This window comes from Anguilla anguilla, chromosome 6 (genome assembly GCF_013347855.1).
Source record: "Anguilla anguilla isolate fAngAng1 chromosome 6, fAngAng1.pri, whole genome shotgun sequence".
Taxonomy (NCBI): Eukaryota; Metazoa; Chordata; class Actinopteri; order Anguilliformes; family Anguillidae; genus Anguilla; species Anguilla anguilla.
Window position 1 is genome coordinate 43,159,306 of NC_049206.1, and position 27,961 is coordinate 43,187,266.

Below are 27,961 nucleotides of genomic sequence, written 5' to 3' on the forward strand. Positions count from 1 at the left end.
GGGACCACACTCTGTAGGACTCATATGTAGGCTACTAGTAAGAGTTGATTTAACTTGAACCTTTTACTGTGATAATACAGTATCTTTTAACTTCATATTAATGGCTTACTTTGGAGATAGTATATAGTTATTTTGTTATGCTCTTAAGCACGAAAATATTTGTTTTCTTAATTTTGGAAATATTGTAATTAACTTAAATGTAGGCAAATAAAAAATAATTAGAAAATAAATACACTTAAGGTTGTCTTTGGTGATTGCACATGATACTCCCGTGCCAGTGCGCCACACACAGTAACATAAAAAACGATTAAACGGCAAATGATTGCATCTCGTGTGTCCATACGACGATGAATAAGCCCATATAGGATGCTTGGCTATTGTGCGCTTCCAGTTTCACAATGTTTAATGAACGCCAATAATTCACAGAGGGAGGAACTATCCAGAAGCGTGAACTTCTTCACCACACCCGCATGTGGGCAAAACGGACGCAAATGCCGGAGAAGTGCGTATCGGAACTATTCCTTCTCCACAATCCCTGTGTTTACATTTCATTCAACTTTCCTTTTTTTTTTATATGAGAACGTCTTAAAACTGACTCGCTCAAGAGATACTAAATTTCCATTCACTCTATGGCACAGGCGTGAGTAAGGTAAGATTTGTGAATTCGATAGAAAAGGTTTAATTATGTTATCAGAAGAGTAAACTGAAACATCTTAAATCGGTTTTGCAACGCTTATGATAGTTTGTGGTAAGCTTGTAATTCAACAGATTCTACACCGTGGCATGTTATATTTAACGCTACTGTGTTATTCAAACATATCTACAACAAAGTAATCTGGTATGTTCACCAGAACTCAGAAACTTATCCTGCGGACTTCACAATGCTGTCGTTTAGCTGTTTGTTCTATTTGAGGCTATACACAGTTATCTCATTTGCTCACAGCATTAAACAATGCACAAGCCTAGTACATAATGTTTTCAGATACTTCAAGAACGGTGCGAGCTACGACGAGTTAATTTTATTCCAGGCGCAGCTCCATTGCATTGGCTGACGATGCGTGATGCTATGCAGTCAACACTGATCGATAAACTGTGGGCGGTGTTGTAAATTACAGAGATGCCCAGAAATTACAGAGATGTAATTTCTGGACGCATATTAGTAATAGGCTACTCGAGATTCGAAGTTTAATAAGTCTTATTATTGGCCTACTGGATTACATGGTATTCACATCGAGACAGTATTTTTTCTCTAGGATGTCATCACGAAAGTTTTCCTGTGCACGAAAGTACATAAATGGAAAAGGGGGGTAATTCTGCTTCAAAGCAGATGTGTATGGCTAGCCGTTTTAGCTTTAATTCATTTCTAGAGGACATCACAAATTCAAACTAGTCATTCTAACTAGTTAGAACGCAGATTCGTGATATCAGAAATTCAGTTGTAACTAGTTATAATGTGTATTTCTGATATCAGAAATTCGATTTTAACTAGTTAAAATGCATATTATTGATATCGGAAATTTTATTTTAACTAGCCAGATTGAAAACGTTTTTCTCATTCATTTCAATGGGAGTTGGAATTTGACCCAGTAAAAATGCCAATTTCTGATATCATAAAATCAATTACTGATATCAACAGTATAATTTCAACTAGTTAAAATGCCTATTTCTGATATCATGATTTCAGTTTTAACTAGTTAAAATTGGAATTCTTGATATCAATAATAGAATTTGAACTAGTTCTAATTAGAAAGTCCAATTTTAACTAGTTGAAATACAATCCTTGATATCAAGAATTCCTATTTTAACTAGTTAAAATACAATCCTTGATATCAAGAATTCCTATTTTAACTAGTTAAAATTTTATTCTTGATATCAAAAATAAAAGGTCTCATTGAAATGAATGGGTAAAATGCTTGAATTATAACTAGTTACAATTGAATTTCTTATATCAAGAATTTGCATTCTAACTAGTTAGAAGTGTATTTGTGATATCCTCTAGAAATGAATTAAAGCTAAAACGGCTTGCCATAGATGTGTATCGACTGTGATATGAGTCGATACATGGGCATGATGTTTATGTTACATAGGCTATAAAAATCTGCTTGTTCCTGTCTCTGTGATTACGATATTATTTATGTAATCAGAACTAAGTAAACTGTCTCATTACGTATAATTTCTTTCACACTTTTCCCTTCATTTTGGTTTATTGAAATTTTGGAGTTGGCAATACAGCAGCGCCCTCCAGCAACTTATGTTCTTCTTGTAACCCAGACATCCCTTAGACATGCATATTGGAATGGCAGGTTATGCCTTGGCGGGGCATGCCCCATACCTATACAGCACCGAGAGTTTGGCACTTTTCATTTAACTACACAGGCAAGCGCACCTTCAGTTAACTTTTCAGCTTCAGTTCAGCTTTTGAAGTCCCAGAAGTAAGCCTGTACTGCGCATGCTGAGGGCAAAGCATAGGACCTGCCATTAAAATGAATGAGGAATATCAGACTTTTGCAGGCAGAATCCCAGATGGTATTCCCAAACTAGATTAACGATCCTTATGTTTAATATGAAAAGCAGATTATAAAAATATGTAATATGTAATAAAATATGTACATTTAAATTAATATTTTCCCAAGCTGTATGGGCCAAAACAACCATTGTTTCACAAGCTGATACACGTAGTGAAACAAATGATTACAAAAATTGAACAATGAGATTTTCTTTGGCTGTTAAATCACCTTGGTTTTCTACATTGAACTCAGTTGTCAACAAGCTGCAGTTGAGGCTGTTTCCCGTTACTTACTAGGGTTCACAGCCTGGCCTTCTACTCTACCTTTGTATGCTATAGAGTGTACATTGTAACTGGAGAGGGTAAGAGGGACCAGGTGGTAAAGCTTCTCACTACCAAGTTCCGGACTGCCTTTGGAAGCAACGTCAGCACAAGGACTGTTCACCAGGAGCTTCATGAAATGGGTTTCCATTGCCGAGCAGTCACACACAAGCCTAAGATCACCATGTACAATGCCAGCCATCAGCTGGAGTGGTGTAAAGCACAATGGCATTGGATTCTGGAGCAGTGGAAATGGAAGTGATGAATTGTACTTCACTGTCTGGCAGTCTAACGGACGAATCTGGGTTTGGCAAATGCCAGGAGAACACTGCCTGGCTGAATGCATAGTGCCAACTGTAAAGTTTGGTGGAGGAGGAATAATGGTCTGGGGCTGTCATTCATGGTTTGGGCTAGGCCCCTTGGTTCCAGTGAAGGGAAATATTAATGATGCTGCATACAATGACATTGTAGAGAATTGTGTACTTCCAAATTTGTGGCAACACTTTTGGGAAGACCCTTTTCTGTTTCAGTATGACAATGCCCTTGTGCAAAAAGCAAGGTCCATAAAGAAATGGCTTGCTGAGTTTGGGTTGGAAGAATTTGACTAGCCTGCACAGAGCACCTATTTCAACCTCACTGAACATCTTTGGGATGAATTGGAATGCCGACTGCGAGCCAGGCCCATCACCCAACATCAGTCCCCAACCTCACTAATGCTCTTGTGGCTGAATGGAAGCGAATCCTCTAGTGGAAATTCTTCCCAGAAGAGTGGTGGCTATTATAGCAGCAAAGGGGGGGACCAATTCCACATTAATGCACCCACATTAGTGGGTGTCATGTTTGCGTCTCCACTTACTTTTGACCATTTGAGTATATTGCAGTTATCCTGGACCGTTCATCTCAAAACATCTCTCTACCTAGATGTCCTCCCCTCTAGACGTCTGAGACCAATGTGAGAAGGGCAGGAGTAGACTGTAGATGCCAGGAATCACCGTGGAGTATTCTGTTTGTACACAGGACTGTTTCTGCCCACTTGGGTCGAAATGCTTCACGCATTTTCTCTTACCTAACCTTGCACACCAGAAGTATAACGATGTAGTGGTTTGCAAACTGGTATACAGAAAGATTCAGCCATGTGTTCCAGGCTCAAAATGTTCCTCTACCATTGATGGTGTTATCTGAATCTAATATGAAACACATGTACATCCTGTAGGTTGGGTGCAGGACCAGAACTCAAGAACTAAGAAGAGGAAATAAAATACACACTGAGCTCCCATTTCATGCTTTTTCCCGTTCTACACATAACTTCAATTGCCACAGTACATATTCAGCCTATTCACTGATTTGTAAGCTATCGAGTAAATACTGTAAATAATTGTGATTAAAAGTCATCATTAAATCAGTTGATCCAGTTTACGAAGTGAAGACACATAGTCTGCAAGATCTTTATGATATGACAGTTCATTCATTCCAGATAGACCATTGTATGCACAGTGGAGTGTTTCAAGAACCTGCTCTACTACATAGCTGTGTTTCTGTGAATCTTTAATTGCCATGTGGCAGGCTACACTCCAACTGATAACGAGAATGGGAAATGAGGATTTTTTTTTAAGAAAAAGTGCTGATTTGGGCAGAACTACATAAATGTACTGCATAATTTTATTATTGGCAGGAACCTAACTTATTTATTTAATCAAATTCTTCAATATGAACTTATCCAAGCTGAATATATAGTTTTGTTGAAGGCTTTGATGACATCATCATAAACATTCACATGTAACTGAAAAATCTAAATTGACCACTTGTATATTATACTGCTGGAAGTACAATGGTGCCAGTGTAGTTGGTGATGTTTTTGCGTTTAAAAATGTCAATGAAATCTTTATGAATGATGGTCTAGAAATTCATTAACACTTATCTGGGAACTGGAATTCTCGGCTAGCCAGTATAATAATGTGTCTTGGATCAGAGAAAATGGTCTTCATTTTCTTAATTTCAAGAAAATGAAGCTTGTGCAGTCTGTATTTCATTGTCTTTTTCAGATAATGATTTCTTTTCAGTTTCATTATAAAGACCTTTGTTATCCAAACAACTTAAAGACAGAACTTTAATTGATCAGTAACGTAACTGGAACAAAATGTCTTCTCTGATAAAGAATTGTGTCATTGGGGTCAAGCATCTGTCATTGAGATGTAAACTGGCTGATTTTGGTCAATTCATGTCAGAAGTGTCAGTAACCGCCCTCACCGGTTTTACATTACCCTGGGACTGGTTTTCTTTAGTTTAGTTTCTTAATTGATTTTGGTAATTTGTAATTGGTTCTTGAACACTAAATGGAAATCCCCTTATCGCAGTGAATGGACACCAAAAAGTATTTTTTAGCATTCAGTGGCAATGTAGTATTTTTGCTTTGCCATCAAGCAACAAGAAAGAGAAATGTTTTTTAAAACATTGGCTAAATCTTACATACATACATTAGACTGCATTTAAGAAAAGAAAATGTCCTAACACCAGCATTCTGCATCCTAATAGGTTCTTGTGATCATATGCAAATGATGTTAAAGTCACCTCTTGTTTTTTCAAATGTCGTTGGCTTTCCATATATAATTCAAAGCTGTCATTGGTATTCAGGATAATTGTTCAGATTGTTGCTGTGACTGTGAGAGAAGCAGTTGCTTATTAGATGTGGGCTGTGCCATTGAGGTTCATTCTTATTGTTACATGTTCAAACTTGTGAGCATGGATTAAGAAAAACAGTTATGAGAAACTACCCTACTGTTCTATTCTGACCCCAAGTCAATATTTTGTCCAGTCAAAACTAAGAGCAGGGAAGCATGCCCTGCTTTTCTCATGTTTTCTTCAGCCCTGCTTGGTGCAAACTCCAGCACAGGAAGTCTGTGTTTCCTGCGTGTAAGTTTGTCTTGGCCTGTGCTGTGCAGACATCCAGACCAGTCATGCGGTAGTGCCCAATAATGACCGCTTTCAGACAAGGGGGTCCAATACCCATGGCAAAATTGGCTTAGCATCTGTAATGCTTTGCTTTGTTTAAAAATCACTTTAAAAATGATGCGTAATATAGTATGTAAGGGACTGTCCCTTTCTATTCAGATGTGCACAGTAACCTTACTTGCAAAGAATGCGACTTGAAAGTAGGGCTTGTGGGCCTACAAGGAATCCTTTCAGCAGCAAGATAAAAAAAGAGAGAAGGGTGATGGGTATAGCCACTAGGATATCACGAGACAAGAATGTTTGTGCTGTGTGTTATATTTATGCTATCTGCTTCAGAGCTGTTTGTATTTCCTGTGTTGCCAGGAGTCTTGACCAGGTGATTACATAAAATGTGAACCAGTTTGCAAAAATTCTGCTGGTTCAGGGAGAAATAAAGTAAAGATAAATATTAGAAAGCCAACAGGGACAGGCTAGTCATTCCAGTCTTTGGCCAATTTATGGGTTTCACTGCAATCAAAAGGAAATCCTATGTTACATGCTAGGGTACTGACATGTATGGATTAAATGGGAGCAACAGGAGCAAGGGATCTTAGAAAAACTCTGTAGTTCCCCTTGTTATGGCTAGCTCATCTCCACAGGAAGGTGCATATTCTTTAAAACCTGGATATTCACCAGACAAGCTCCTGGATCCTGTAGACCTGTGTAACCATATACAAGTGGTTCAGAGTTCAGGCTGGGGCCTCTAGTACATACCACAGAGGCAAACTTGTGGGCCGAACCCGAGGCCTGTCAAGATTGACTGACCGCAGTTCTGAGTTGATTTTTTGGTCAGGATTTGTTGTATTTAAGGGTTTCAAAATGCTTATTACTGTACCGGCCAGCCTCGTGAAGATCCACTCCCCATTGACCATTGCGCTGTGTGGAACTAAATACAGAATAACTTTACCTGTCATTATTGTTCTGTGCTCTAGCACAACAAAAATGGCTTGATATTTGTAGTCGATCCTTCAGTGTGAACTGGCTCAGACCTGAACAGACTTTGATTTTATCTTGGTCATCTTGGCACTTAGTTCCAGACTTTTGAGGGCATGCTCAGGAGCATTACAACATGTGGAAAATTCTGATACAAGCCTGTGCCTGTCAGTGTAATAGCAGTATTGTGCTGAAGTTGTTTAATCTGCAAATCCCAGAAGCGGACAATCCAGGTTAAAAAAATAAAGTGCAAGTGAAATCAGCTGACTGAATTCCTAGGTGGAAGAAACACATAGCAAGACTTTTATTTTCTGACCCTGGCCTGGACTTTCCACTTGTGGCAGATGCTCCTGCCAAGCAGGACTTGAACCCTATCCATGCATCTTACAATGAAGGAAAGTTATGTTTCTGATTGTTCCATGAGCTTGTTGTCTGTCTATTGCATGTTCATCGTATAATACTGCTCCCTGACTTTGCCTCTTCATTGTATCCTGACCTGACCTGACCTGAAGGTGATGTTGTGAGATGTCTCTGAGATTTTTAGATACTCAACTTTTCCACATTTGTGTTGTGTTGCATTGCATGGACACACATGCATACATGCCTTTGTATGCATGCGCATACACACAAGTGCATTGACTTTATCAAAGGGAAGAGTGCCCCCTACTGGCCCCTTACCCCCACACCTAACAACAAGCTAGTTACATTACATTACATTTATTTGGCAGATGCTTTTATCCAAAGTGACATACAATAAGTGCATACCAAAGGTCATTGGAACAACTACAACACACAGGTCCAATAAGGTACAATACTCATTTTGTATAGTTATTCATAGCCATGAAAACATTAAGTCCAGTTCACACAGTGAACATTACTCTGACCTAACTTATGCTAAGTCAAACTCGGAGGCATTACAAGCTACAACATCAAGAAAATACAAGGCACAATAAGTGCTGGATGCCACATGAGTGACACAGGAGGTACATGTGTAGCATGAAAGAGGGGACTTTAAGTGTTAGAAATGATCTGCAGAGTGGTGATTGTTAGTCCAGGTATAGTCTGAAGAGATGCGTCTTCAGACCACGGTAGAAGATGGGCAATGAGGGAGTGGTTTGTAGAGGGACAGGGAGTTCGTTCCACCACTGGAGAGCTAGGGTGGAAAAGTTCTATGGTAAGGACGAGCGAGAACTAAGTTCCCACAGGAATGGGCGCTCCATGCATCCTAGATTGCCCAAGAAAGTCTCTCAAGAATCCTGGCATACCAGCAAATATCAGAAGAATTCTAAAATGTCCTGGTTTTCACCATATATCCCCAAAACTAAGACTGAAAAGAAATAACTCCCCTGCCTTCTTCCCAACTTATAACCATCACCCAGTCATGAAACGTCAGCAGTCTGATGTGGGGGAAAACACAAAAAGATATGTCTATAATGCTTTGGCATGTCAAACAATCATAGAAACGATAGCTTCATGAGAACAATCACCAGTAACTGTGGTTATAGCTGTGTCCCCTAGCTGGTCCCGGAATGTTGCATGTTGCTAATGTACAGCCTAACCAGGTTAATCCACAGCAATGCCAAAGAGGGAATGTGTGTTCAGTGAACAAGAAGTCCAACAGGTCTACCCTCTTCTGTAGAAAATTGGGAACAGTTCAAGTGACATTTACTGCATCCATTACAAGTCTGTTTTTATTAGTTCCCTGTGGTAATTCTGTGGCATCAGTGACTATATACAGACAACCAAACAGAAGGTGGCTAGAGGCTTCTAGGAAAAGCGTTGGCAGGGTAATAGTCCCTGGTGTAGTCTGCTTTTATTGGTGTGTGAGACAGAAGAGACCAGGTCTCTTATCTTTATACCAAACGAGCCTAGTAGCTTCAGCCATGAGACAGTACACAGGACCTTGTAGACCTTTATTGCCTTTAGCATAGAGATTTAGTCCTTAGCACAGAGTTTTAGCTCTGTTGCCCCTTAATGTCCACATAATTGTTTTTTGTGATGCCATCCACCCTCAATTGGAGATGACTGGATAATAGTAAAGTCAGGGTTTGAATTACATGGGAGCCAGTGGGAGCTCAGCTCCCTTGAAAGAAATCGGAGCTCCCTTGAAAGCAATAAAATCTTAAATGTGTGTGGGTCGCTAAAATATATTATAAATCAACCCTGAGTATAGTAGTATCCCATTATTACCAATTTGTACAGTGGTGTGAACACTTTTATTGTGTTGTTAAAGGTCCAGGAAACTGTATCTGTGAATTATTTGCTGATGTATTATTTTAATTCGTTTGCATTCACAAATGGCCAAGGGATATTGTTAAATGTTTTTGCAAAAAAAAAAGTCTGCTGAAATTGGTTTACTTTCTCCCTTGGCCAAATGCCAGGTTTTCAGTGGGCGGGGTTAACTGGGAGTAGTTACGTAACAAAAACCTTAAGTCCACTGATATCTTTTCTACGTGTAATGCGTAAATGACACGCTTGCCACTTGTGTGTGGGTAAGGCAAGCTATGCAGAAAATGCCTAAGCGTTAACCCCTTCTCTGAAGTGAAGAGACCTACAACAAATGGGTTTTATTTCTGGAGCCCACGGGCACTGCAATATTCTAATAATCCATATAGTGCCTATTTTCGCATGGAACTTGTCACAGAATGCAGTGGATCGGCCTGCCATTAGCTAGCGACCATTAAATAGCTTTCAAGGATAGAAATGTAAATCTAAGACTTTCTTTATTTGGGTGTAATGTCAGGAGTTTGAGACTGCTATAGAGTCTAATGTTAGTGTGCAGTAGCTCACTGTTACAGCATCATTACACATTGAATGATCTTCAGGTTTAACTATACGATGATAAAGCCTAGTTTATGTTGCTTTCTTTCGTTTTGTCTGGTAGTGTAAGGTTACTGCTCTACCCAGCTCCATCCTAGCTGGCAACGAGGAATGGTTTACATATGACGTGTCTTACGGATATGAATGTTAATGAGTGCAGGATACACACCCACCTTGTCCTTGTCTGCTGAACAGGTCACGGCCATCTAATAGTGTTTATTACAATTTAATGGCTATAATTGTATTAAAAACCTGAAAGAAATATTAAGAAGACAATCAATTGGTGCTTCTGGAGAATAACCACAATTTGAATCCAGTTGCCTGGACCGTTAAGTAACATGCAACCTAAAGATAGGTCTACACATTTGGTGGGGCACATGGAATCAATGTGCGCATTGATGTCCGTAAGTGAAACTGCAGTTTATGAGACTGCATACACCAGAGGCGAACCCGACATGGACCAGGTGTGTATCTGGTGCAGCATAAACTGGGCTGTAGTTTTATGCCTCTGGGCTGGCTTGTTGAATGATACAGTTAGCATTCATGCACATTAATTTGTTGTAAAATATTGGATGTACATGATTTATATTTTATCGTTGTATTACTGTGTGTGTCCCCAGTTTCCCTGCAGGTGTTGAGAACTAACTGCTGGTATTTCAGTAAGTAGCTAATGCCAAAGGAGAAGATTTATCATTGTCATATTGTTCTCACGGGCGGCAAGTTGGTGCAGCGGGTAGCACTGTCATCTCACAGAAAGAAGGTCATGGGTACGAAGGGTGTATTCCTGCCTCTCGCCCAATGCATGCTGGGATAGGCTCCAGCACCCCCTGTGACCCTGTCCAGGGTAAGCAGTTATAGATAATGGATGGATGGATATTGTTCTCACAGAAAATTAACATAAAGCTCAAACTTCAAAAAAAAGTGTAGCTTCAAGTTAATTCTGAACCAGTCATAGATTCGGACATCTCAAGTGACATGTTGGGGACAAATGTTTTATGACCTGACTAACATTAACCTCAAGTGTCGAGTGCCACCTCACAGTGGAAGCTCTTATTGACTGTACTTAGCGGCATGTGGCTTTATTTACGCACTGCTATGAATAGCTGACAGAGTGCCCCCCCCCCCAACTAAATAAAGCGGTGGCTGAGTGCCTGGCAGGGCCAGTGCTGAGAGGGCAGCTGACACATCTTACCAAAAATTTGGTTTTCTGCAGTAAAAGCTTTTTTGTCTTTCTCATCCTCTAATGAGGGTGCAGTTGCAGGCAGATGTTTCAGCTTGGACGGGTATTTTCTCATCAGAGTATGAGTCAGCACATTGTCCCCCGGATCCATTAAACCCCTAGAAACCCAGGAAGTACTTTTTGAGGATGATTCCGTGGCTTTTCTAAATGGCCTTTTTCTAGAGTCATTCATCCAATGCATCTGCTCGTTGTGGACATTGAAGGTTAATGTGAGGTCGGAAGAGTGAGTGACGCTTTCTGTGAGTGAAGAGGGATCGTGTCGCTGTTTCTGTTAATAAATCTATCAATAAACATTCCACTTCCCTCGAGCTTTGGTTCCTCCCTCTGGACTTATCGGAGTCTCTCACCAGGCCTTGTCCCTGATTGCATTACCTGTCCTTCTGTCCAGCTGCCTCAGCGAAAAAGAAGCAGGCTGTCGGAAGGCACACTGCTTGGTCACAGGTGGCCTGTGGCCTATAGATCCCTTGTGGAGCTGACCATTGTAGTGTTGCATCTTCCATTGTGCGCTATCCCAATTCTACCTTGCAATTCATTGCTTATCAGGGTGGGAGCTATGAAAAAGACCCTGTTTCTCATACTTGTGAACTCTTTTGTTTGCTACCAACACTAGTGCCAGGGATATTATGCCCAGTGATATTTCACAGAAAATTATATCATTCCTTGGCTATCAGTGTTGGTGAGTTGTAGCCATTGCTAGCTGGTTAGTAAATCCCATGGATTGTTTGGTGTGATTTTGCTGGCAGCAAAGCACATGGAGACCTTTAGCAAATATGGTCCTCAGTGTTTGTGGGTTGTCTCCTTCCTCCTCTGCAGTGTGCTCTGAAGATGACAGCCAAACAGAAGTGGGTGGCCCTGAAGGACCATGTCGCCACCCCCCTGGAGGAGACCCAGACAGACGGCAACCTGGAGAATTCCGACCCGGAGCTGTGCATCCGGCTGCTGCAGATCCCCAACGTGGTCAACTACTCGGGCCTGAAGCGTCGGCTGGAGGCCAGCGACAGCACCTGGATGACCCAGTTCCTGGAGCTGAGCGGCCTGGACCTGCTCCTGGAGGCCCTGGACCGGCTGTCTGGGCGGGGCTGCGCCCACATCTCCGACGCCTTCCTGCAGCTGACCTGCGTCGGCTGCGTGCATGCGGTCATGAACTCATCCGCCGGCATCCACTACATCGTGGACAACGAGGGCGGATATGTCCGCAAGCTGTCTCAAGGTTGGCAGAGGGTGGGGTATGTCCAGGGGGGTGGGGCTTCAGCTGAATTGATTGACAGCTAGGTTTTGGCTGTGGTGGCCCTTGCCTTGGTTGCAGCTCTTACAGCTGATCTCGAAGAAGAGAATGCTGTATTTTAAAATATAAAAATGAAAACTTTTAGAAGATAGTTGAATACATTTTTCAAAAGAGAGAATGAGACAGGAAGCAGGGGGGAAAGGAAGAGAAAGAAGCAAGACCAAAGACTAGAAAGAAAGAGACAGATCTGTAATGAAAAATGATAATGGCAGTGACAATGCCCTTCTTCCCCAGCTCTGGACACTTCTAACACCATGGTCAAGAAGCAAGTGTTTGACCTCCTGGCTGCCCTTTGCATGTTCTCTGGAGATGGCCACAGCCTTGCCTTGGATGCCCTGGAGCACTACAAGGTAGGCGTCAAAGAACTGGGAGTACAAGGGCATGACTTTAGTTTGAATATTGGAGGGACTGAAATGCATAGACCTTGAGATCTGAAACCCTCTTGGGGAGTCTGGTGGCATGCATCCCTGGAATAATTTTTTTTAAAGAACAGCTGTGAAATGGTTATTTCTAGTGAATTCTAAGGGGAAAATACTACTGATTACTTATCAGTCTGGAGGTTTGTCATTGAAAACATTGGCTGAAGTCACAGACCAGTCATAGCAAAGTTGTTGAAAGTCAGGGAAAACCGAACAAAGAGGAATAAATCACTTTTTTTAAAGTTCATCTCATGTGCAGCAGTGGAGAACGATTGAAATAATATACACAACTATAGCAACAGTAACAAATGCTTGAAGTTTCAAAAAAATTTATGGGCAGTTGCCAGCTGTAGGAACAACCTATGAGTGAAATGCATAGATTGGCTGGAGCATTTAATCACTTAATTTGGTCCATCATGGAAGGAAACAGCATACTTTTCTGCCTTTAGTTTAAGAGAATGCTCTTAGAAATCCAGCATACTTATATTGCATTAGTAAAATGAAACAGAGTTACTGTATGTCAGTTTTTATTTCGTAAGTTTGTTTTGGTACAATATGCACCAAATACTGTACATTGTGAAGTTTGAGTCTTTAATGAGCACCTGTTGTCACTGATGTAACTGTAACGGGGGATGGAGCACAGTGGACATCAATACTGTTGATGGGGGCTGTCAAACATATGATTGCAACAACTGACAAGGATGGGACTTCTGATCCCAGTGCATTCCAGAATGTGTATCCATTGTTGCACTTTGTTTCTTCCTGAATTTGGCAATAGGCTATTGTTAGGCCTACACAAATAACACCGTTGGCTACGTTAAGGTTGATAGTTACCACCCAAGACTGCCAAAAAATCAGGGAAACCACTACAAATGGGGGAAATCACGGAAATGGCAAATTATGCCCTTGTGGGAGTCCCAAAAATAAAAAGTAACCATAAGTACATTAATGAAACCTTGCCTTTTCTGTCTAAATTTTCTCATTCAAAGAAAATATTCTCTTGTCAGGAAATGCAGAAGTAGAATCAGGAAAACACAAGAAAAAATTATTTACATATTCAAGTAAGGTATATACTGCTGACTAGATATTTATAACAAGGCAAAATAACTTGATGGTATGTAACTTTTATATTGGAATGGTTGAGGTTTATTTCACTAGCAATACATAATTCTTACAGTGCCCTCTAGTGTTTAGCACACGTAATACATGAGAACTATACTTACTACTGGATCTGATGAACAAGTTATGAATGTCTGTATGAAGTAGGTAATAATATTAAATTGATGAATTACTGCTGTGGGATGTTTATATCCGAAATGCTTGAAAATTTGCTTAAAAATTTTTAAACTTTGGTCTCAGACTGAGACCATTATTTATACATTTTAGAAATTTGACATCAGAACTGGATTTGAAGGCACGGTTTTTGAAGTTCTGTCACAGCTCTCAGTGTGTGCGTGCGTGTGTGTGTGCGTGCGCGTGCATGCATGCGTGTGTGTGTTTGCATGCATGTGACTGTCTTTACAGAGTGTGAAGACCCAGCAGTACCGCTTCAGCGTCATCATGAATGAGCTTCAGGCCACGGACAATGTGTCGTACATGGTCACCCTCCTCAGTGTGGTCAATACCCTCATCTTCGGCGCTGAGGACCTCAGGAGGAGAGACAGGCTGCGCAAGGAGTTCATTGGTATGACAACTACTCCACCTCTGCATTCCAGCTGCCAATCAATTGAACGTTTAGAAATGTGTTTGTCATGTGGATTCTTTGGTTTTGCTAAGAAATTTATGCTATGGTCACACCTCTTGTTAATTCCAGATTTACATGTACTAAATAAAAAGCCAATATTTTTGACCCTTTGTGTCTCCTTTTTTTAATCTGTTTTCCATGATGATTTCTGCACCTCTGTACTTGCATGCAGCCTTTCTTAACATAAACAAATAAGCATTGGATGTATTTATGCGGTGCAAAAATCACAAACATTAAAAAGCTCAATGGCAAGATAAATTCAAAGGAGACTAATTCAGCTTTTGTCTTGTAGGGCTACAGTTACTGGATATACTTCCAAAATTAAGGTAAATGCTGGGTTTTGCTGGAACTTCTCGCATTTGGCTTTGTTGTGCAGGCTGACTTATATATTTTACTATTTGGTTGGTTGACTTTGATTACTTTCTTAGTCTTAATGTGATCTCAGTCTTAATCGCACTGACTGAGCAAATACATTTTTTGTAATATTTTAATATAGGCTATATAAACTGCGAACGTAGGCCCTTACTTTAATCAGTCAGCAGGCCTATTGATGGTTACCTTGACAACATAAATCGAAACACTGATTTCAAGTAACATAATTTATTCAGACAGTGGGCTGCTTAAATTGCATTGCTTCAATTAAGTGCGCAAATAAAGACAGGTTAAATGAGTCAGTGCGCAGACACCTTTCTTAATTGGCAACAATAAATTGAGTGTTAAGTTCTTAAGATAATTATCTGGGTATGGGCTAAAAATGTCATGAGAAAATGTATGTTCGTTGAAATTAAAATAATCAGGTAAATAAAGTAAAGACCCTGACCATGTCAGGCGATTTATTATCGTTTTGATAAAAATCGCGTTAAATTTGTTTCGTTCACTTGTGCGATATTGAACGGAATATTGACCGCGGCCTCTGTGAGGTCATGACTTTGGTACCTCTGCCTCAATCACTGCGGTCAAATGTATTTATGACAAATAATATCGGCAGCTCTGTCTGTTATGTCTATTGGCTAGCCTACTTGTTGCTTGGAAATTCAGTCACGTTCTTTTCCATCATAATAAACGATTTTTAAAATAGATTCGCAAGGGCAGCGAACTCGCAAGGTGCAATTTTTGTTTCAGTTACCTTGGTAACAAAATCTTCGGTTGCGAAGGTAAAGATCCCTTTTCGACTCGACGAATAGTGGATTTCGTGTCCACGTTCGGAAACGGTCAGCAAGACCGTATTGCCAATTTCGACAACGGTCAAAGTTTAAAACGTAGGTTGCTGTAGCATTATTCGTTTTCAATATAGTTTATTTGGTTATCAGACTTATAATATTGCGTGCTAGGCTACAGAACATATAGCCTAGAATTACACAATCACACGAGCAAAAAAAAGAGATTAAATTATGGGACAGCCATGATTGCAGTTACTCTGAAAAAAATAAAATCACAACAGTAAATTGTGATCCTAACTATTGTTCTTCAGAACAATATTGGCTACTTAGCATGCTACCAAAGTAAAAACAGAATTTAAAAAAAAAGTTAAATTGCCTCATATTGTGAATACTTAGTGACGAACAATTGATTTATGGAGGTAAACAACACATTATCCAAATTCCAAAGACCAGTCATTTTTTGCAAACATTCTGCTGTTTTTAGTGTGAGACAGAGTACATGCATATCACTTATTTGTGTGCATGTGGCAAGTAGCCATATTGCTTTTTGTCTGTGCACAATGGAGGGAAATCCAGTTGCTTATTTGTGCACGTGCCTGCGTGCATGCACATGTGTGTCTCTGTATCTGCATGCTTGTGTTCGTGTGTGCTCATGCGACAGGGAGCAGGAGGAGGAGGACCTGGTTATCCAATGTGAGGCGTTCGAGGAGACAATGGCCGAGGATGAGGAGGAGCTCCAGAGGATCTATGGGGGCATTGACATGAGCAGCCACCAGGAGGTGTTCTCTGCCGTCTTCACCAAAGTGAGCAACAAAGTTTGATTAGACATGTCAACACTACTGCAAGCACTTCCCTTTTATATCATCTATTTGGAATGGACTGTTCCTCAAGTTACCGCTGTGCCAATTGCACTGCTGCTGAATGGCATACACTCTTCTGACTGGTCACAGGTCACATAATGATAGAGAGAGCCCCAATCAGAAGGGAGGTTTATCTCTCATTGATAATGACTGGGAGCTTGTGAGACAAATGGTATTCGAGTAATGGGCTTTCACATAACATTCTAGTCTGTACAGCACACCAGGAGACATGATAACTTTGCTGAGTTAAAGACTAGGATCTACCTGCCCTCTACTGCAGATATTGGTGTGGCAATATCTTCTGTTGGAGACATTGCTGTTTTTCTGTTGAGTGCAGCTCACCGCAGTTGTGGTGATGACTGTCATTTATATTTGTGATTTATGAACATTACTGTGCACCCATGTTTCATTGATTCTGAGAGGCTACATGGTCTTGTTTCTGTTGATGATGCAGTCTATTCAGGCCCGAACCTCATTGCTTTTCAATGTGTCCACCTTGATCTTTGTTAATGTGTTTATCTCCCTGTCCATTACCCTTTCTCTCTATCCCTCTCCCCTTCCCCACCTCTCTATCCAACCCTCTGTATACCCTTCTCTCTCACTCCCCCTTTCTCTCTACATCTCCCTCTCGGTCCCCTGCCCCCCTTTCTTCCCTTCTGCCTGTTAGTCTGCCTTGATATGCCCCTTGCTCTCTTCCTGCCCTCCTCCTCCCTCCCCTTCTTTTCCTTCCTTCTCCTCCTTCCCATTCTGCTACTTTTTATCTTTTTTCTCCCTGCTTCTCTTCATCCCCCATCTCTCTCTCTCTCAATTTTAATTTCAGTATTTTCTTTATTTTCAGGACAACTACAGTCATATTGCCAAAGAAACACATACAATATACAGAAACATGGAAACCACATATACAACATGCAACGAGTACGACCCACAACTATCTCTCTCTTTCTCTCCTATAGGTGAGCAGCTCTCCCTCCTCTCTCCAGCTGCTGTCCATCCTACAGGCCCTAATGCAGCTGGGTCCAGACCAGGCTGAGATGTGGCAGGCACTGGAGGCCCTTACCACCAGGGCCACACTGCTGGCCCAAGAAGGTAAGCAGTGGCATTGCTGGGGGAGGAAGTCTGAGTATCTTTTCTTTTGATGTTCTTGTCATATATTTTATACTCAGGGCATATGTGGAATATGACACGGCACATAAATATGTTTGGGTAAAACAAACTGAAATAGTTTTGTTCATGTGAACGTGGTAAAGCTTGTACTGTTCAATAGAGCCCTTGCTGTGGTGCATTATTAAGTTGTATTGAGTGCTTACCTGCAGTAGCTGTAGTGGTCGTGTTTTCCTGGTCTGTGTGCTACAGCTGCAGTGGAAAGTGTTGACAGCGTCATGGAGCGGCTGGTTTCTTCCAAGGCGAAGGCGGGGTCCAGCGGCCAGCAGTCTCCGGACCGCGGGCTGAACAGGACGAACAGGGCCGTGCAAACGGACCCAGCGGACAGCGAGCCACGGGCAAGCCCAGGCTCTGTGACTCAGCCATGCCAGTCTTCTACTGTGGCGTCTCCCACCCCAGTGCCACCTCCACCCTTGCCTGGATTGGTGCCCCCACCCCCACCACCTCCCCCAGGCATGGAAACCATAATAGTGGCAAAGACCAGTCAATCACTGGGGTGCTCCTATGGCTCCACCCACAAAGCAGGCCGCTGTCCCACACATCGAATGAAGAAGCTCAACTGGCAGAAACTCCCACCCAGAGCTGTGTCCAGTAAATAACCCATTGCATTTTTTTCATTTTTGCATGTGACTACAATGTGTCATTCTTTTTTTAAGTCTCCTAAGTTCATACTGGAGGAAACGTAGCTCCATGTTTGTCATTCCCTGTGTCTGCCTTTCTGAACAGACAGCCATTCAATGTGGATGTCGGTGCAGACGGACAGTCCCATGGAGCCGGACTACTCCAGCATCGAGCAGCTCTTTTGCCTGCCCCAGGTGGATCCCAAGAGCAAGAGCACGACTGCTCCGGCCAAGAAGGAACCCAAAGAGGTCAGGAGGTGACCCAGACCCGCCCCTCATTCTGGGCACAGACGGTCATCAAACATATTACCAGTTAAATCACTCTTCCTTGGTCCAGTGACACTGACAGGGTGATGCATGATTGGCTGTTGTGTCAGGAAGACAGGGTTTCATTCAGTCTCCCCTGTCTCCTTTGTGGTATTTGTCTCCACTGTGTCAAATTGATGGAGGGCATTGTAGAGATAAGGTGGGGTTACAGATATGATTAGGCCGACCTAATTTGGTGAAAAGAAAAATAAGGATCAGTAAAATAAATGTATGTGTTTTTGGTGCTTTTGTTCTCAGATATCTTTCATTGATGCCAAGAAAAACATGAACTTAAATATATTGCTGAAGCAGTTCAGATGGTAAGTTCCATTTTTCTGTTGATAAATGTACCCCTCGGATGTTTGTGGAGCTGTCTGTTGAGGAGGGGCTGACCTTGATGCCTTGATCTTGACCGTACCTTTCTCATGTCTCCACCTCCCCACCTCCCCCCCAGTTCAAATGAGGAGTTTGTGGCCATGGTGGCGGGTGGCTGCTCCGAGTTTGATGTGGAGGTGCTGAAACAGCTTCAGAAGCTTCTACCAGAAAAACATGAGGTGAGCACCATGAAAGGATCCGATCCCTGTAACTTACTGATTCAGTTGTGGTTACATTGCTCTCTGAATGCTGATCCAGGCTTGGTGCCATAAATAGGAATGACATTGTGCAGTGAGGGTGCTTTCATATTTAAGGAACTAATCTTGTAACCATGGGGTTTCAGGTCCAAATCCCTGTTACTACTGTACTGCTGGACAAGATACTTAAATCAAATTATTTCCACATACCACCATGAACACGATAAACTCAATCCATGTATGTTTCCCTGTATCAAGATGGTCAATGAGCAAATAAGTAATGTGTATAAATATATTGCATTCCTATAATGTCATTTAAATACACATGCAGGTAGGAGTGTAGCATGACAGTAGCAGGGGAACATTTTTATCAGTAGCGGTCCAGTTTTATACCTGTGCTTAGGCATTGCTGTTAATTAACCTTATTGAAAGTTTTTCACTGGCTTTGTGTCAGCATATAGGCAGGTACCTGGTATACATCAAGTCACCCAGCAGAGAATGACCAGTGTGCAGTTAACTGATTGTCGTTTCTGCTGTTGTTCCTCAGACTGAGAACCTGACGTCGTTCCAAGGGGAGCGAGAGAAACTGGCTAATGCTGACCAGTTCTACCTTCTTCTCCTCGCTGTGCCATGGTACACAGGAACAGCCTGTACATCTCCCTCGGAAGCATGAAGAACGATAGACTTTACAAGCAGCCTAAATTTTAGGCCTGCTTTTAATATCAGCCTTTAATGTCAGAAATACCAGGTTGCGGAGTACAGTTTACCCCACTGGCACAAAATGTTCTCATGATGTTACTGGAATGTTTTGTCTATATTACAACATTGTCACTACATGGCAGCATTGTGAGAATGTTTTTGGGTTGCTGGGTATTGAGTGAACCAGTTTTTAAAAACGTATCAGCATTCGTTGTTGTGAGTTTGAAGCAAAAGTTGAATGTTTGGTCAGTTGCATCTCTGTGTCGTTTCATTTAGTTATTCTCTGAGGATAGAGTGCATGTTGCTGTGTGAGACTGCCTGTGTGCTGGAGATGCTGAGGTCCCAAGTGGAGGTGGTGCCCCAGGCGTGCGACGGTAAGTCCCACCTCCCCTTGCGTGCCTGCCGTCTAGCAGTGACAGTGACAGAGCGTCTTGGGTCTCGTCCACCCTACTCGATTCCCCTGCCAGCATGCGTCAGTCAGGGCTGGTCATGTGTGTACTGTACTCATATGATTAAAAGTTGCTCATGTTCCACTCTTGATTTTATGTGTCTCTTTAGGCGTGAGACAAAGTGTTCGCCTGTCCCGTTTCTGTAAGCTGATACTTGACGTTGGGAACTTTCTCAACTACGTAAGTGCCCTTTTACCATACCAGTCATGGCTACTGTTACTACTGCTAATGCTGTGCTGTCCACCCGCTGCTACTTGTACTACTGTTGCCACTGCTACTACCGCTGTTGAGGTTACTGTGCCACCTATTACGCTGTTTTGAGAAAGAAACCTTTGCTACTAGTAATATAACTGAAGTTACTATTGCCAATCCAGTGGTACTACCACTACTATTATCACTAATACTGTTATTAAAATTGCTATCACAGCTAAGTCTACTACTTATTCTATTGCAGTCAATAGTACTACCATTGCTGCTACAGATCGCTGTTATTGCTACTCCAGCACCATTTGTATTACTGCCTTCTCCTTCCCTTTGTCTCTATCCCTGTCCCTTTCAGGGAAGCCACATAGGAAATGCTGAGGGGTTCAGAATCAACACCCTGCTAAAACTAAGCGAAACCAAAGCCAACAAATCCCGTATCACCCTCCTTCATCACATCCTGGAGGTATGGTTTGGGTGCCCAGTGGTATGATGGGTAGAGCACTGTGCTCATGGGGTTGAGCCAGTGATGTGGTAGTGTGGTTTCCACTGAGATCTGTTATGGTTGTTTCTGACTTGAGGGCATCTCTGATTGGCAGGAGGCAGAACAGAACCATGCAGACCTGCTGAACCTCCCTGATGACATTGAGATTTGTGAAAAGGCAGCAGGGTAAAAAGTCAAGTGTTGAAATAGTGCTCATTCTTTGCATAAGGGAACTTAATGTTGATGCAGTTTTTTAATCATCCATTAATCCGTTGTCCTTTTTTCTGACAGAGTGAACCTGAACTCCATCCAATCAGAAGCCAACTCCCTCTCTCTACGCCTGAAGAACATTGAAAATAAGGTGTCCTCATCTGTGGAGGACATCAAACAGCAGTACATGAGTGCTATTGAGGTGTGAGCTTAAATGTACTCCTACATTCATTGTGTTTTCCTAAGCAGTAAGCAGGTCCTTGTATGCAAATTGGAAAACCTTGAACTAGATCCAAAGATTCAAAAAGCTTCAGTGCTGCTTCAAATATCAAGACTTGGATACAAATTAGAATTGTGTATACCGAGACTAAGCATATAATTTCACATTGTGCCATCATAATTTAAATGACCATCCATTTGCATTCATAATGTGATGTTAATTAGTAATGATGATAATGTGGGTTATTTTGAAGACATCAGAGGCATTGGAATTCTAGGCCTCTCCTAGAGAGGTGGATTTTCAAAAATATTTGGTAGCAAATTTGATCTTAATAGGAAGTACTCAAGTCCACTTAGATTATGGGTTACACTGGTCCCATGTTTGCTAGTCGCATTTCTGACATATAAACATGTTAGGAATTGTGCAGTTTGGAAAAGCATATTTACATGTTTGCTCTGTAGGGAAACTATTATGAAAGCAATATATTATAAACATGAAACAATTATGGCAGTACAGCTAGCATTGTACTTAAGTAAAACCAAACATTTTTTGTTTTATTTACCTTTCTTCACGCCTAATTGATTTAATGGAAAGTGATGGGCTGCAATTCCTATGGCACATGTGAAAGGACTCTAGGGCACAAAATCACACACAAAAAGCTTATAAACACCCAGCACCTTCAACGGTGAAAAATGACAGGTAAAGGGGTTCATTGCTCTACTGTCCTGCTGTAAGCCACAAAATGGAAGAAATTACAAGTAAAACATTACATTACATTACATTACAGGCATTTGGCAGACGCTCTTATCCAGAGCGACGTACAACAAAGTGTATAACCATAACCAGGAACAAGTATGACGAAACCCCTAGAGAGAAGTACCGGTCCAAGTACAGGGAACAACCGCATAGTTCAACTTGGACCCTGGTGGTTAAACTGATTAACACTAACAACGAGAACGGCAACAACGCAATTTATGGAAAAATAAGAATAAATAAAAATACAAGTAGTCGTTAAGACTGGCGCATCAACTAAGTCACCTATTAAACAGCTGCCTAGTTACACCCCTAAGTTTAGTCATTTACAGGGGGGGAAGGGAGGGATGGGGAGAGGTGCAGCCTGAAGAGGTGGGTCTTCAGTTGTCGTTTGAAATGAGTCACAGTCTCAGCTGTTCTGACCTCCACAGGGAGGTCATTCCACCATCGTGGGGCCAGAACAGACAGGAGACGTGTTCTGGAAGTGCAGGTGCGAAGAGGGGGAGGTGCTAGGCGTCCTGAGGTAGCAGAACGGAGGGATCTGGCTGGCATGTAGGGTTTGAAAATCTTGTGAAGGTATGCTGGGGCTGATCCCTTGACTGCCTGGTATGCTAGAACCAATGTTTTGAATTTGATGCGAGCTATAACAGGCAGCCAGTGGAGGGTAGTGAGCAGGGGAGTTACGTGGGAGTGTCTGGGGAGGTTGAAGACCAGACGAGCCGCAGCATTCTGGATGAGCTGCAGGGGTCTGGTGGCAGATGCCGGTAGTCCAGCCAGAAGAGAGTTGCAGTAGTCCAGGCGGGATAGAACCATTGCTTGGACCAGGAGCTGGGTTGAGTAGGTGGTGAGAAAGGGGCGGATTCTGCGGATGTTGTATAGGAAAAATCTGCATGCCCGGGTTACTGCTGCAATGTTGTTGGAGAGGGACAGCCTGTTGTCCATCATCACTCCGAGATTCTTGGCGCAGGGTGATGATGTCACTACGGTGTCCCCTAGGGAAATGGAAAAGTCGAGGAGGGGAGAGGATAGAGCAGGAATAAAGATTAGCTCCGTCTTTCCCGGGTTGAGCTTCAGGTGGTGATTGTCCATCCAGCTCTGTATGTCCCTCAGGCAAGCGGAGATGCGGGCGGGGACCTGTGTGTCCGATGGGGAGAAGGAGAGAAAGAGTTGCGTGTCGTCGGCATAGGAATGATAGGACAAGCCATGGGCAGATATTACAGGGCCAAGGGATCTGGTGTACATGGAGAAGAGAAGGGGACCAAGGACTGAGCCCTGGGGAACTCCGGTGGTGAGGGGACGGGGTGGTGATACCTTACCCGCCCAGGCAACCTGGAAGGAGCGGTCAGAGAGGTAGGACTCAATCCAGTCAAGGACTGTGCCGCGGATCCCTGATGCTGCCAGGGAGGACAGGAGGGTAGAGTGGTCCACAGTGTCAAATGCAGCGGAGAGGTCTAGAAGAATCAGGACAGAGGAGAGGGAGGCTGCTCGTGCGGCATGGAGTGACTCACTGACCGAGAGGAGTGCAGTCTCAGTCGAGTGGCCAGGCCTGAAGCCAGACTGGTGGGGATCAAGCAGGTTGTTCTCAGAGAAGAAAGCAGAGAGCTGGTTAGATGCAGCACGTTCGAGTGTTTTGGATAGGAAAGGGAGGAGAGATACCGGGCGGTAGTTCTGAGTGTGGACGTCCTGGAATGCTATTGTTTGCCCAATGTCAATGACACATCTTCCAGGAGAATATGAAAGCCTGCAGTGACCTGGAGGAGCAGTTTGCTGAGATTGAGAAGAAGAAGACTGAACTGGCTCAGTATCTGTGTGAGGATGCATCCACGCTCAAATTGGAGGACCTCTTTGGCACAATCAGGACATTTCGTGGGCTCTTCCTCAAGGCCCTCAAGGTGAGCAGCCCAAATTATCCACTTTCTGTTTGAGGGTTGGAGGCAGGAAGCAGCATATCTCTCACTTCCTGTTTGGGGTTTGCAAAGTGTCACAGTCATCCATGGTTCAAAGAGAGTGTGCCAAGAGGGCAAAGCAAATGTTGATCCTTGCAGTGAATGAGGAACTGATTTGCCAATCTCTTGCATTGATGTTTTGAATAATGTAACACCAATGTTTTCCAGTACTGTCCGTTGCTCTGGATAAGAGCATTTGCCAAATAATTGAAATGTATCATAATTGTAATGAATGGACTGAAGGTTGTACCTTCGCAACCTGTTCTGAAATTTGATAGTAGAGTTACGTAGGGCAACATGCAGTTATCTCCATACAGCACTGCCAGCCTGCCTCTACACATTTGTGGTCTTAGCTTCCACAGCATTGTAGCACCTCTGTAGAGTCTGCTCTTCTGTGCTACAGTGCTTCCACTCCTCTGCACAGCTGTGTATTCTGCTGTGTGTCTAATAGAGAAAACTGCTCTCTACAGTACCATGTTCTCTCTCCTGTATATACAGTACATCACTGTGGTCTCTCTGGAGGGGAATGTGGGTTCTCACTATTGTAAAATGGTCTCTACTCTGAATCCTGGTTCCTTCTGACCCTCAGGAGAACAAGAGCCGCAGGGAACAGGCCGTCAGGATGGAGCTGAGGCAGAAGCGCCAGGCCGAAGAAGAGGCCAAGAGACAGACAGAAGGCGGAGTGATCAGTGAGTGTCATTTATTTATTTGTATATTCATCGGCTATGTATTAACCTTTTATTATTATTATTATTATTAACATTAACAACAACAACGACAAAAAAAGTAACACAGCTGGCCAAGAAACAGCTGTGCAGCCAATTGTTCAGTTACTTTTTGTGCCCCAAAACAGGGGGGACTATGTATAAAAATGGCTGTAATTCCTGCACGGATGACTCGACACGGAAGTGATCACTCTCAAATTAAAGCTGACAGCCTGCACTTTAACCTAAAAAAAATAAATATTGCCCCATTACTTTTTCACTAACTGTATTTCCGGTACTTTATAAAACTGAAAATCCCTCTTTTCCTTCAGAGCGAAAGATCCCCCCGCCGCAGGAAGAAGGCTGCATAATTGACAACCTGCTGGCGGACATCCGGAAGGGCTATCAGCTGCGAAAGACGAGACCCAAGAGCAAATTGGAAAGTCCCTTCGCTATAGAAGTACGAAGGGATGACGCGCATACCAGTGAGTGAGGGAGCGCGTGACTCTTCTGGACCTTTCTGCTCTGCCCCTTCATGTGACAATGTTCAACGGTCGTCTGCCGCACAAGTTGGGCTTAGCTCCTTTGTTTTCCTTCACTGGTCTTTCACCAAGCCTTGTATTCTCTTGGCTTCCAGTGTGATTGCACTAGAGATGCAACAGGTTATTGGTCATCTTTTCATCACAGAGAAGAAAGTGGTCAGTTATTTTAACTCTCTGTCTGCAGGACTAAGCGATGTGCCTGAAATTAACACAGACACTGGACACACCCATACTATTGAGGGTGTGGCCAAGGATGGGTCGGTCAGTACAGGCCAAGAGGCACCAGCCACTCCTGTCAGGAGCATCTGTGATGTGCCTGACAGTAATTCAGCAAACACTGCCCCCTCACCGCCCAGCTTGGACGTGACCTCCACCACGGACGAGGAAAACTCAGAAAAACCCCAATCCTTTCAGAGTACGAAAAAGAATGGCGGGGAAGGTAAATGTATTTCATCATCATTCGGGCAAATTCAACTCTGATACATCCCACTCTCCCGACCGCATTCTTATTTTCACGCTTCATGCCGTCTTCGTTTGCAGTGTATTTGCTGTAGTGTTTGTGTTGCTTTCTCTGCAACAGATAAAGCCACATTTCATCAGTCTCTTTTCTGAAGTTTCTGCAAGCCGCTATAATGTGGCATTTCACTGAGGTCCTCAGTCATTCTAGTCCTTCTGAGCTTCATTGCCCCCTTGGTAATGCGTGAGCTTTGGACCAGAAGAACATGTTCTGTTGCGTATGAACCGCATAGAAGCAGAGTCGTTTAGTCTTTTTTTTCCCCCTCTAATTTTCTGAAAGCAGATGATGGCAAAAGGAAAGGACGCAGGGGTCATAAAAACAGTTGTGCTTTGCAGTGAGGTAGGTTGGGGGTCCCATGTGGGACCCCTGGGTGGCGGATCTACTAAATAATTTTGTCTTCAATCTAACCCATGTCAGTTTCACTGTTTGTTTGTTCCTTTGTGTGTTTGATTCACTCCTTAAATTTACCTCTCATCTTCCTAACCAGGTTTAGAGTTGATTCCATTTCAGTTAAATTAACTCAAATTAAATGAATGACTTTAAACAATTACTATAATTTTCTCAGGATTTTTTAATTAATTAATTGATTTGAATTGATTGAAATGGAATTAACCTCGACACTACTCCCAAAAATAACACAATATTGGCACTTGGCACCTCAGACGAGTGAATTGCATTGTGGGCATGTGTATTGTCACTTACGGGTGTCTTTGTGGGTCGAGTGTGTCCGTCACCTTCAGCTGTGGAATGACTAATTATGATTGCACCACTGAATCCCCATGACCACAGAAGGTAAGCAGATACAAATCTCTTGAAGGCTGGAAGACCTGACAAAAGGAAGTTTGCCCCTCTCACAGTAGTACTTTAGGAAGGTTCAGATTAGAATCTGTGTCTTCTAAGGTACGTTCAGACCAATTGCCCATAGTTCGAATTATGCTGATTTTGAGGTGTCCCTCATTTCCGGTCCCCAAATTTTAATGATTTACCTAACACATCTCTGTCTGTCTGTCTGTCTGTCTCTCCCCCTCCTTCCAGGTAGCACCAAAGAGAAGAACAAGAAAAGAAAGAAAAAATTAACCAATTTCACTGCTTTTCTACTCAATATAGCCCTGCCTGTCTTAAGTCATAGTATAATTATGTATGTATGTAGGTATGTATGTATGTTTGTATGTCATATGTAACATCTGCACAATATTTGAGGAGCAAGCGTATTGGAAAAATTTGCATTAAAACGTTCTGTAATAGAGGTAGTGGTTGGGATAACGCCTCTACTTCTACAGTGATCTGGCCATTCCAAGAAAATTTAGTAGGTCTACAGCTACGTCAGCACTGTCCCGTGACCTCTGGGTTCATGCGGTCCTTTGGGGAGTTTGTGGAGGCAACAGTGACATGGAATTATATCAGTCAATTCTCATTGTAAAAAAACGTGATGGATCTTTTTACACAGAGACTGAAATGACTGTTTAAGTTCAGGTGAAATTTATGTTTGTGTCCGATTATGAATCAGCATCCGGTGTTCTACGAGCAAACTCAAAAGTCCATGAGATGGAAGGCAGTGGTTGAACTCCAGTCAGCAATAATGCCGTGTGTTCGTATGTCGTTTCCCTCTTTCAAGAATCGTTGAATAAATTATTCTGATAGATTATTTGAAAATGTCTCTTGATAATATTTATTATATTAAATTCTGTGTCTTGTAACTTTAAGCTTATGTAAATTAGGATAATATTTAGCTGAGGTTACCATAAAAATATGTAATTTGTACAAGGCATACATGGTAAATGGAAAAAGTGAAATTTTACATTGAGAGTCAGTGCAGAAGAAAGATAGTGTACTTCTGTAAATCTTAACAATACAAAGAGCAATTTTTATTAACTGTACATATGAATGGAATTAATTTTATAGTCATCAGTTTAAATCCTACAAAAGTTAAGATATTTTTAAGACTTTTTCCCTTATTGTCCTTTGGGGCCATGGCTTGGATAACTTACTTGTTTTTATTGGTTGACAGCTGTGCATTATATTTGTGTATAGGCATGGTAATCCAGGTACTCTGCCTCATTACAGTTCTAAATCACCACACAAAAACTTTCATATTGTCTGCATAGATACCAAAATACAAGGAAACGTAACCATAACAACAGGTTATTCAAAAAATGTTTTTATCCAGCGAAAATGTTAGTTTTGTAGTCAGGGGTGCAGTATTCATTATGTTTGGAAATATTAACGTTGAATAGTTACATAGAGTAGAGTAAATTACACAGCTGACTGTGTCTTACCAATGGTTAATGTGTACTTGATTTT

General features: G+C 42.2%; 1 protein-coding gene across 1 annotated transcript; it reads left to right on the forward strand.

Moving 5' to 3' along the window:
* Positions 1-455: 455 nt before the first annotated feature.
* Positions 456-27,941, forward strand: LOC118229048 (inverted formin-2-like). Its single transcript, XM_035420703.1, has 22 exons — positions 456-649; positions 11,622-12,018; positions 12,328-12,443; positions 14,037-14,196; positions 14,549-14,582; positions 16,078-16,219; positions 17,230-17,362; positions 17,630-18,028; positions 18,164-18,306; positions 18,622-18,683; positions 18,818-18,917; positions 19,483-19,568; positions 19,911-20,008; positions 20,193-20,263; positions 20,643-20,750; positions 20,884-20,954; positions 21,060-21,180; positions 23,679-23,843; positions 24,487-24,586; positions 24,934-25,086; positions 25,328-25,582; positions 26,696-27,941. Exons 2-22 carry the CDS (start codon positions 11,634-11,636, stop codon positions 26,839-26,841), a joined length of 3,048 nt encoding a protein of 1,015 aa, XP_035276594.1. The 5' UTR covers positions 456-649; positions 11,622-11,633; the 3' UTR covers positions 26,842-27,941.
* The last annotated feature ends 20 nt before the right edge of the window (positions 27,942-27,961 follow it).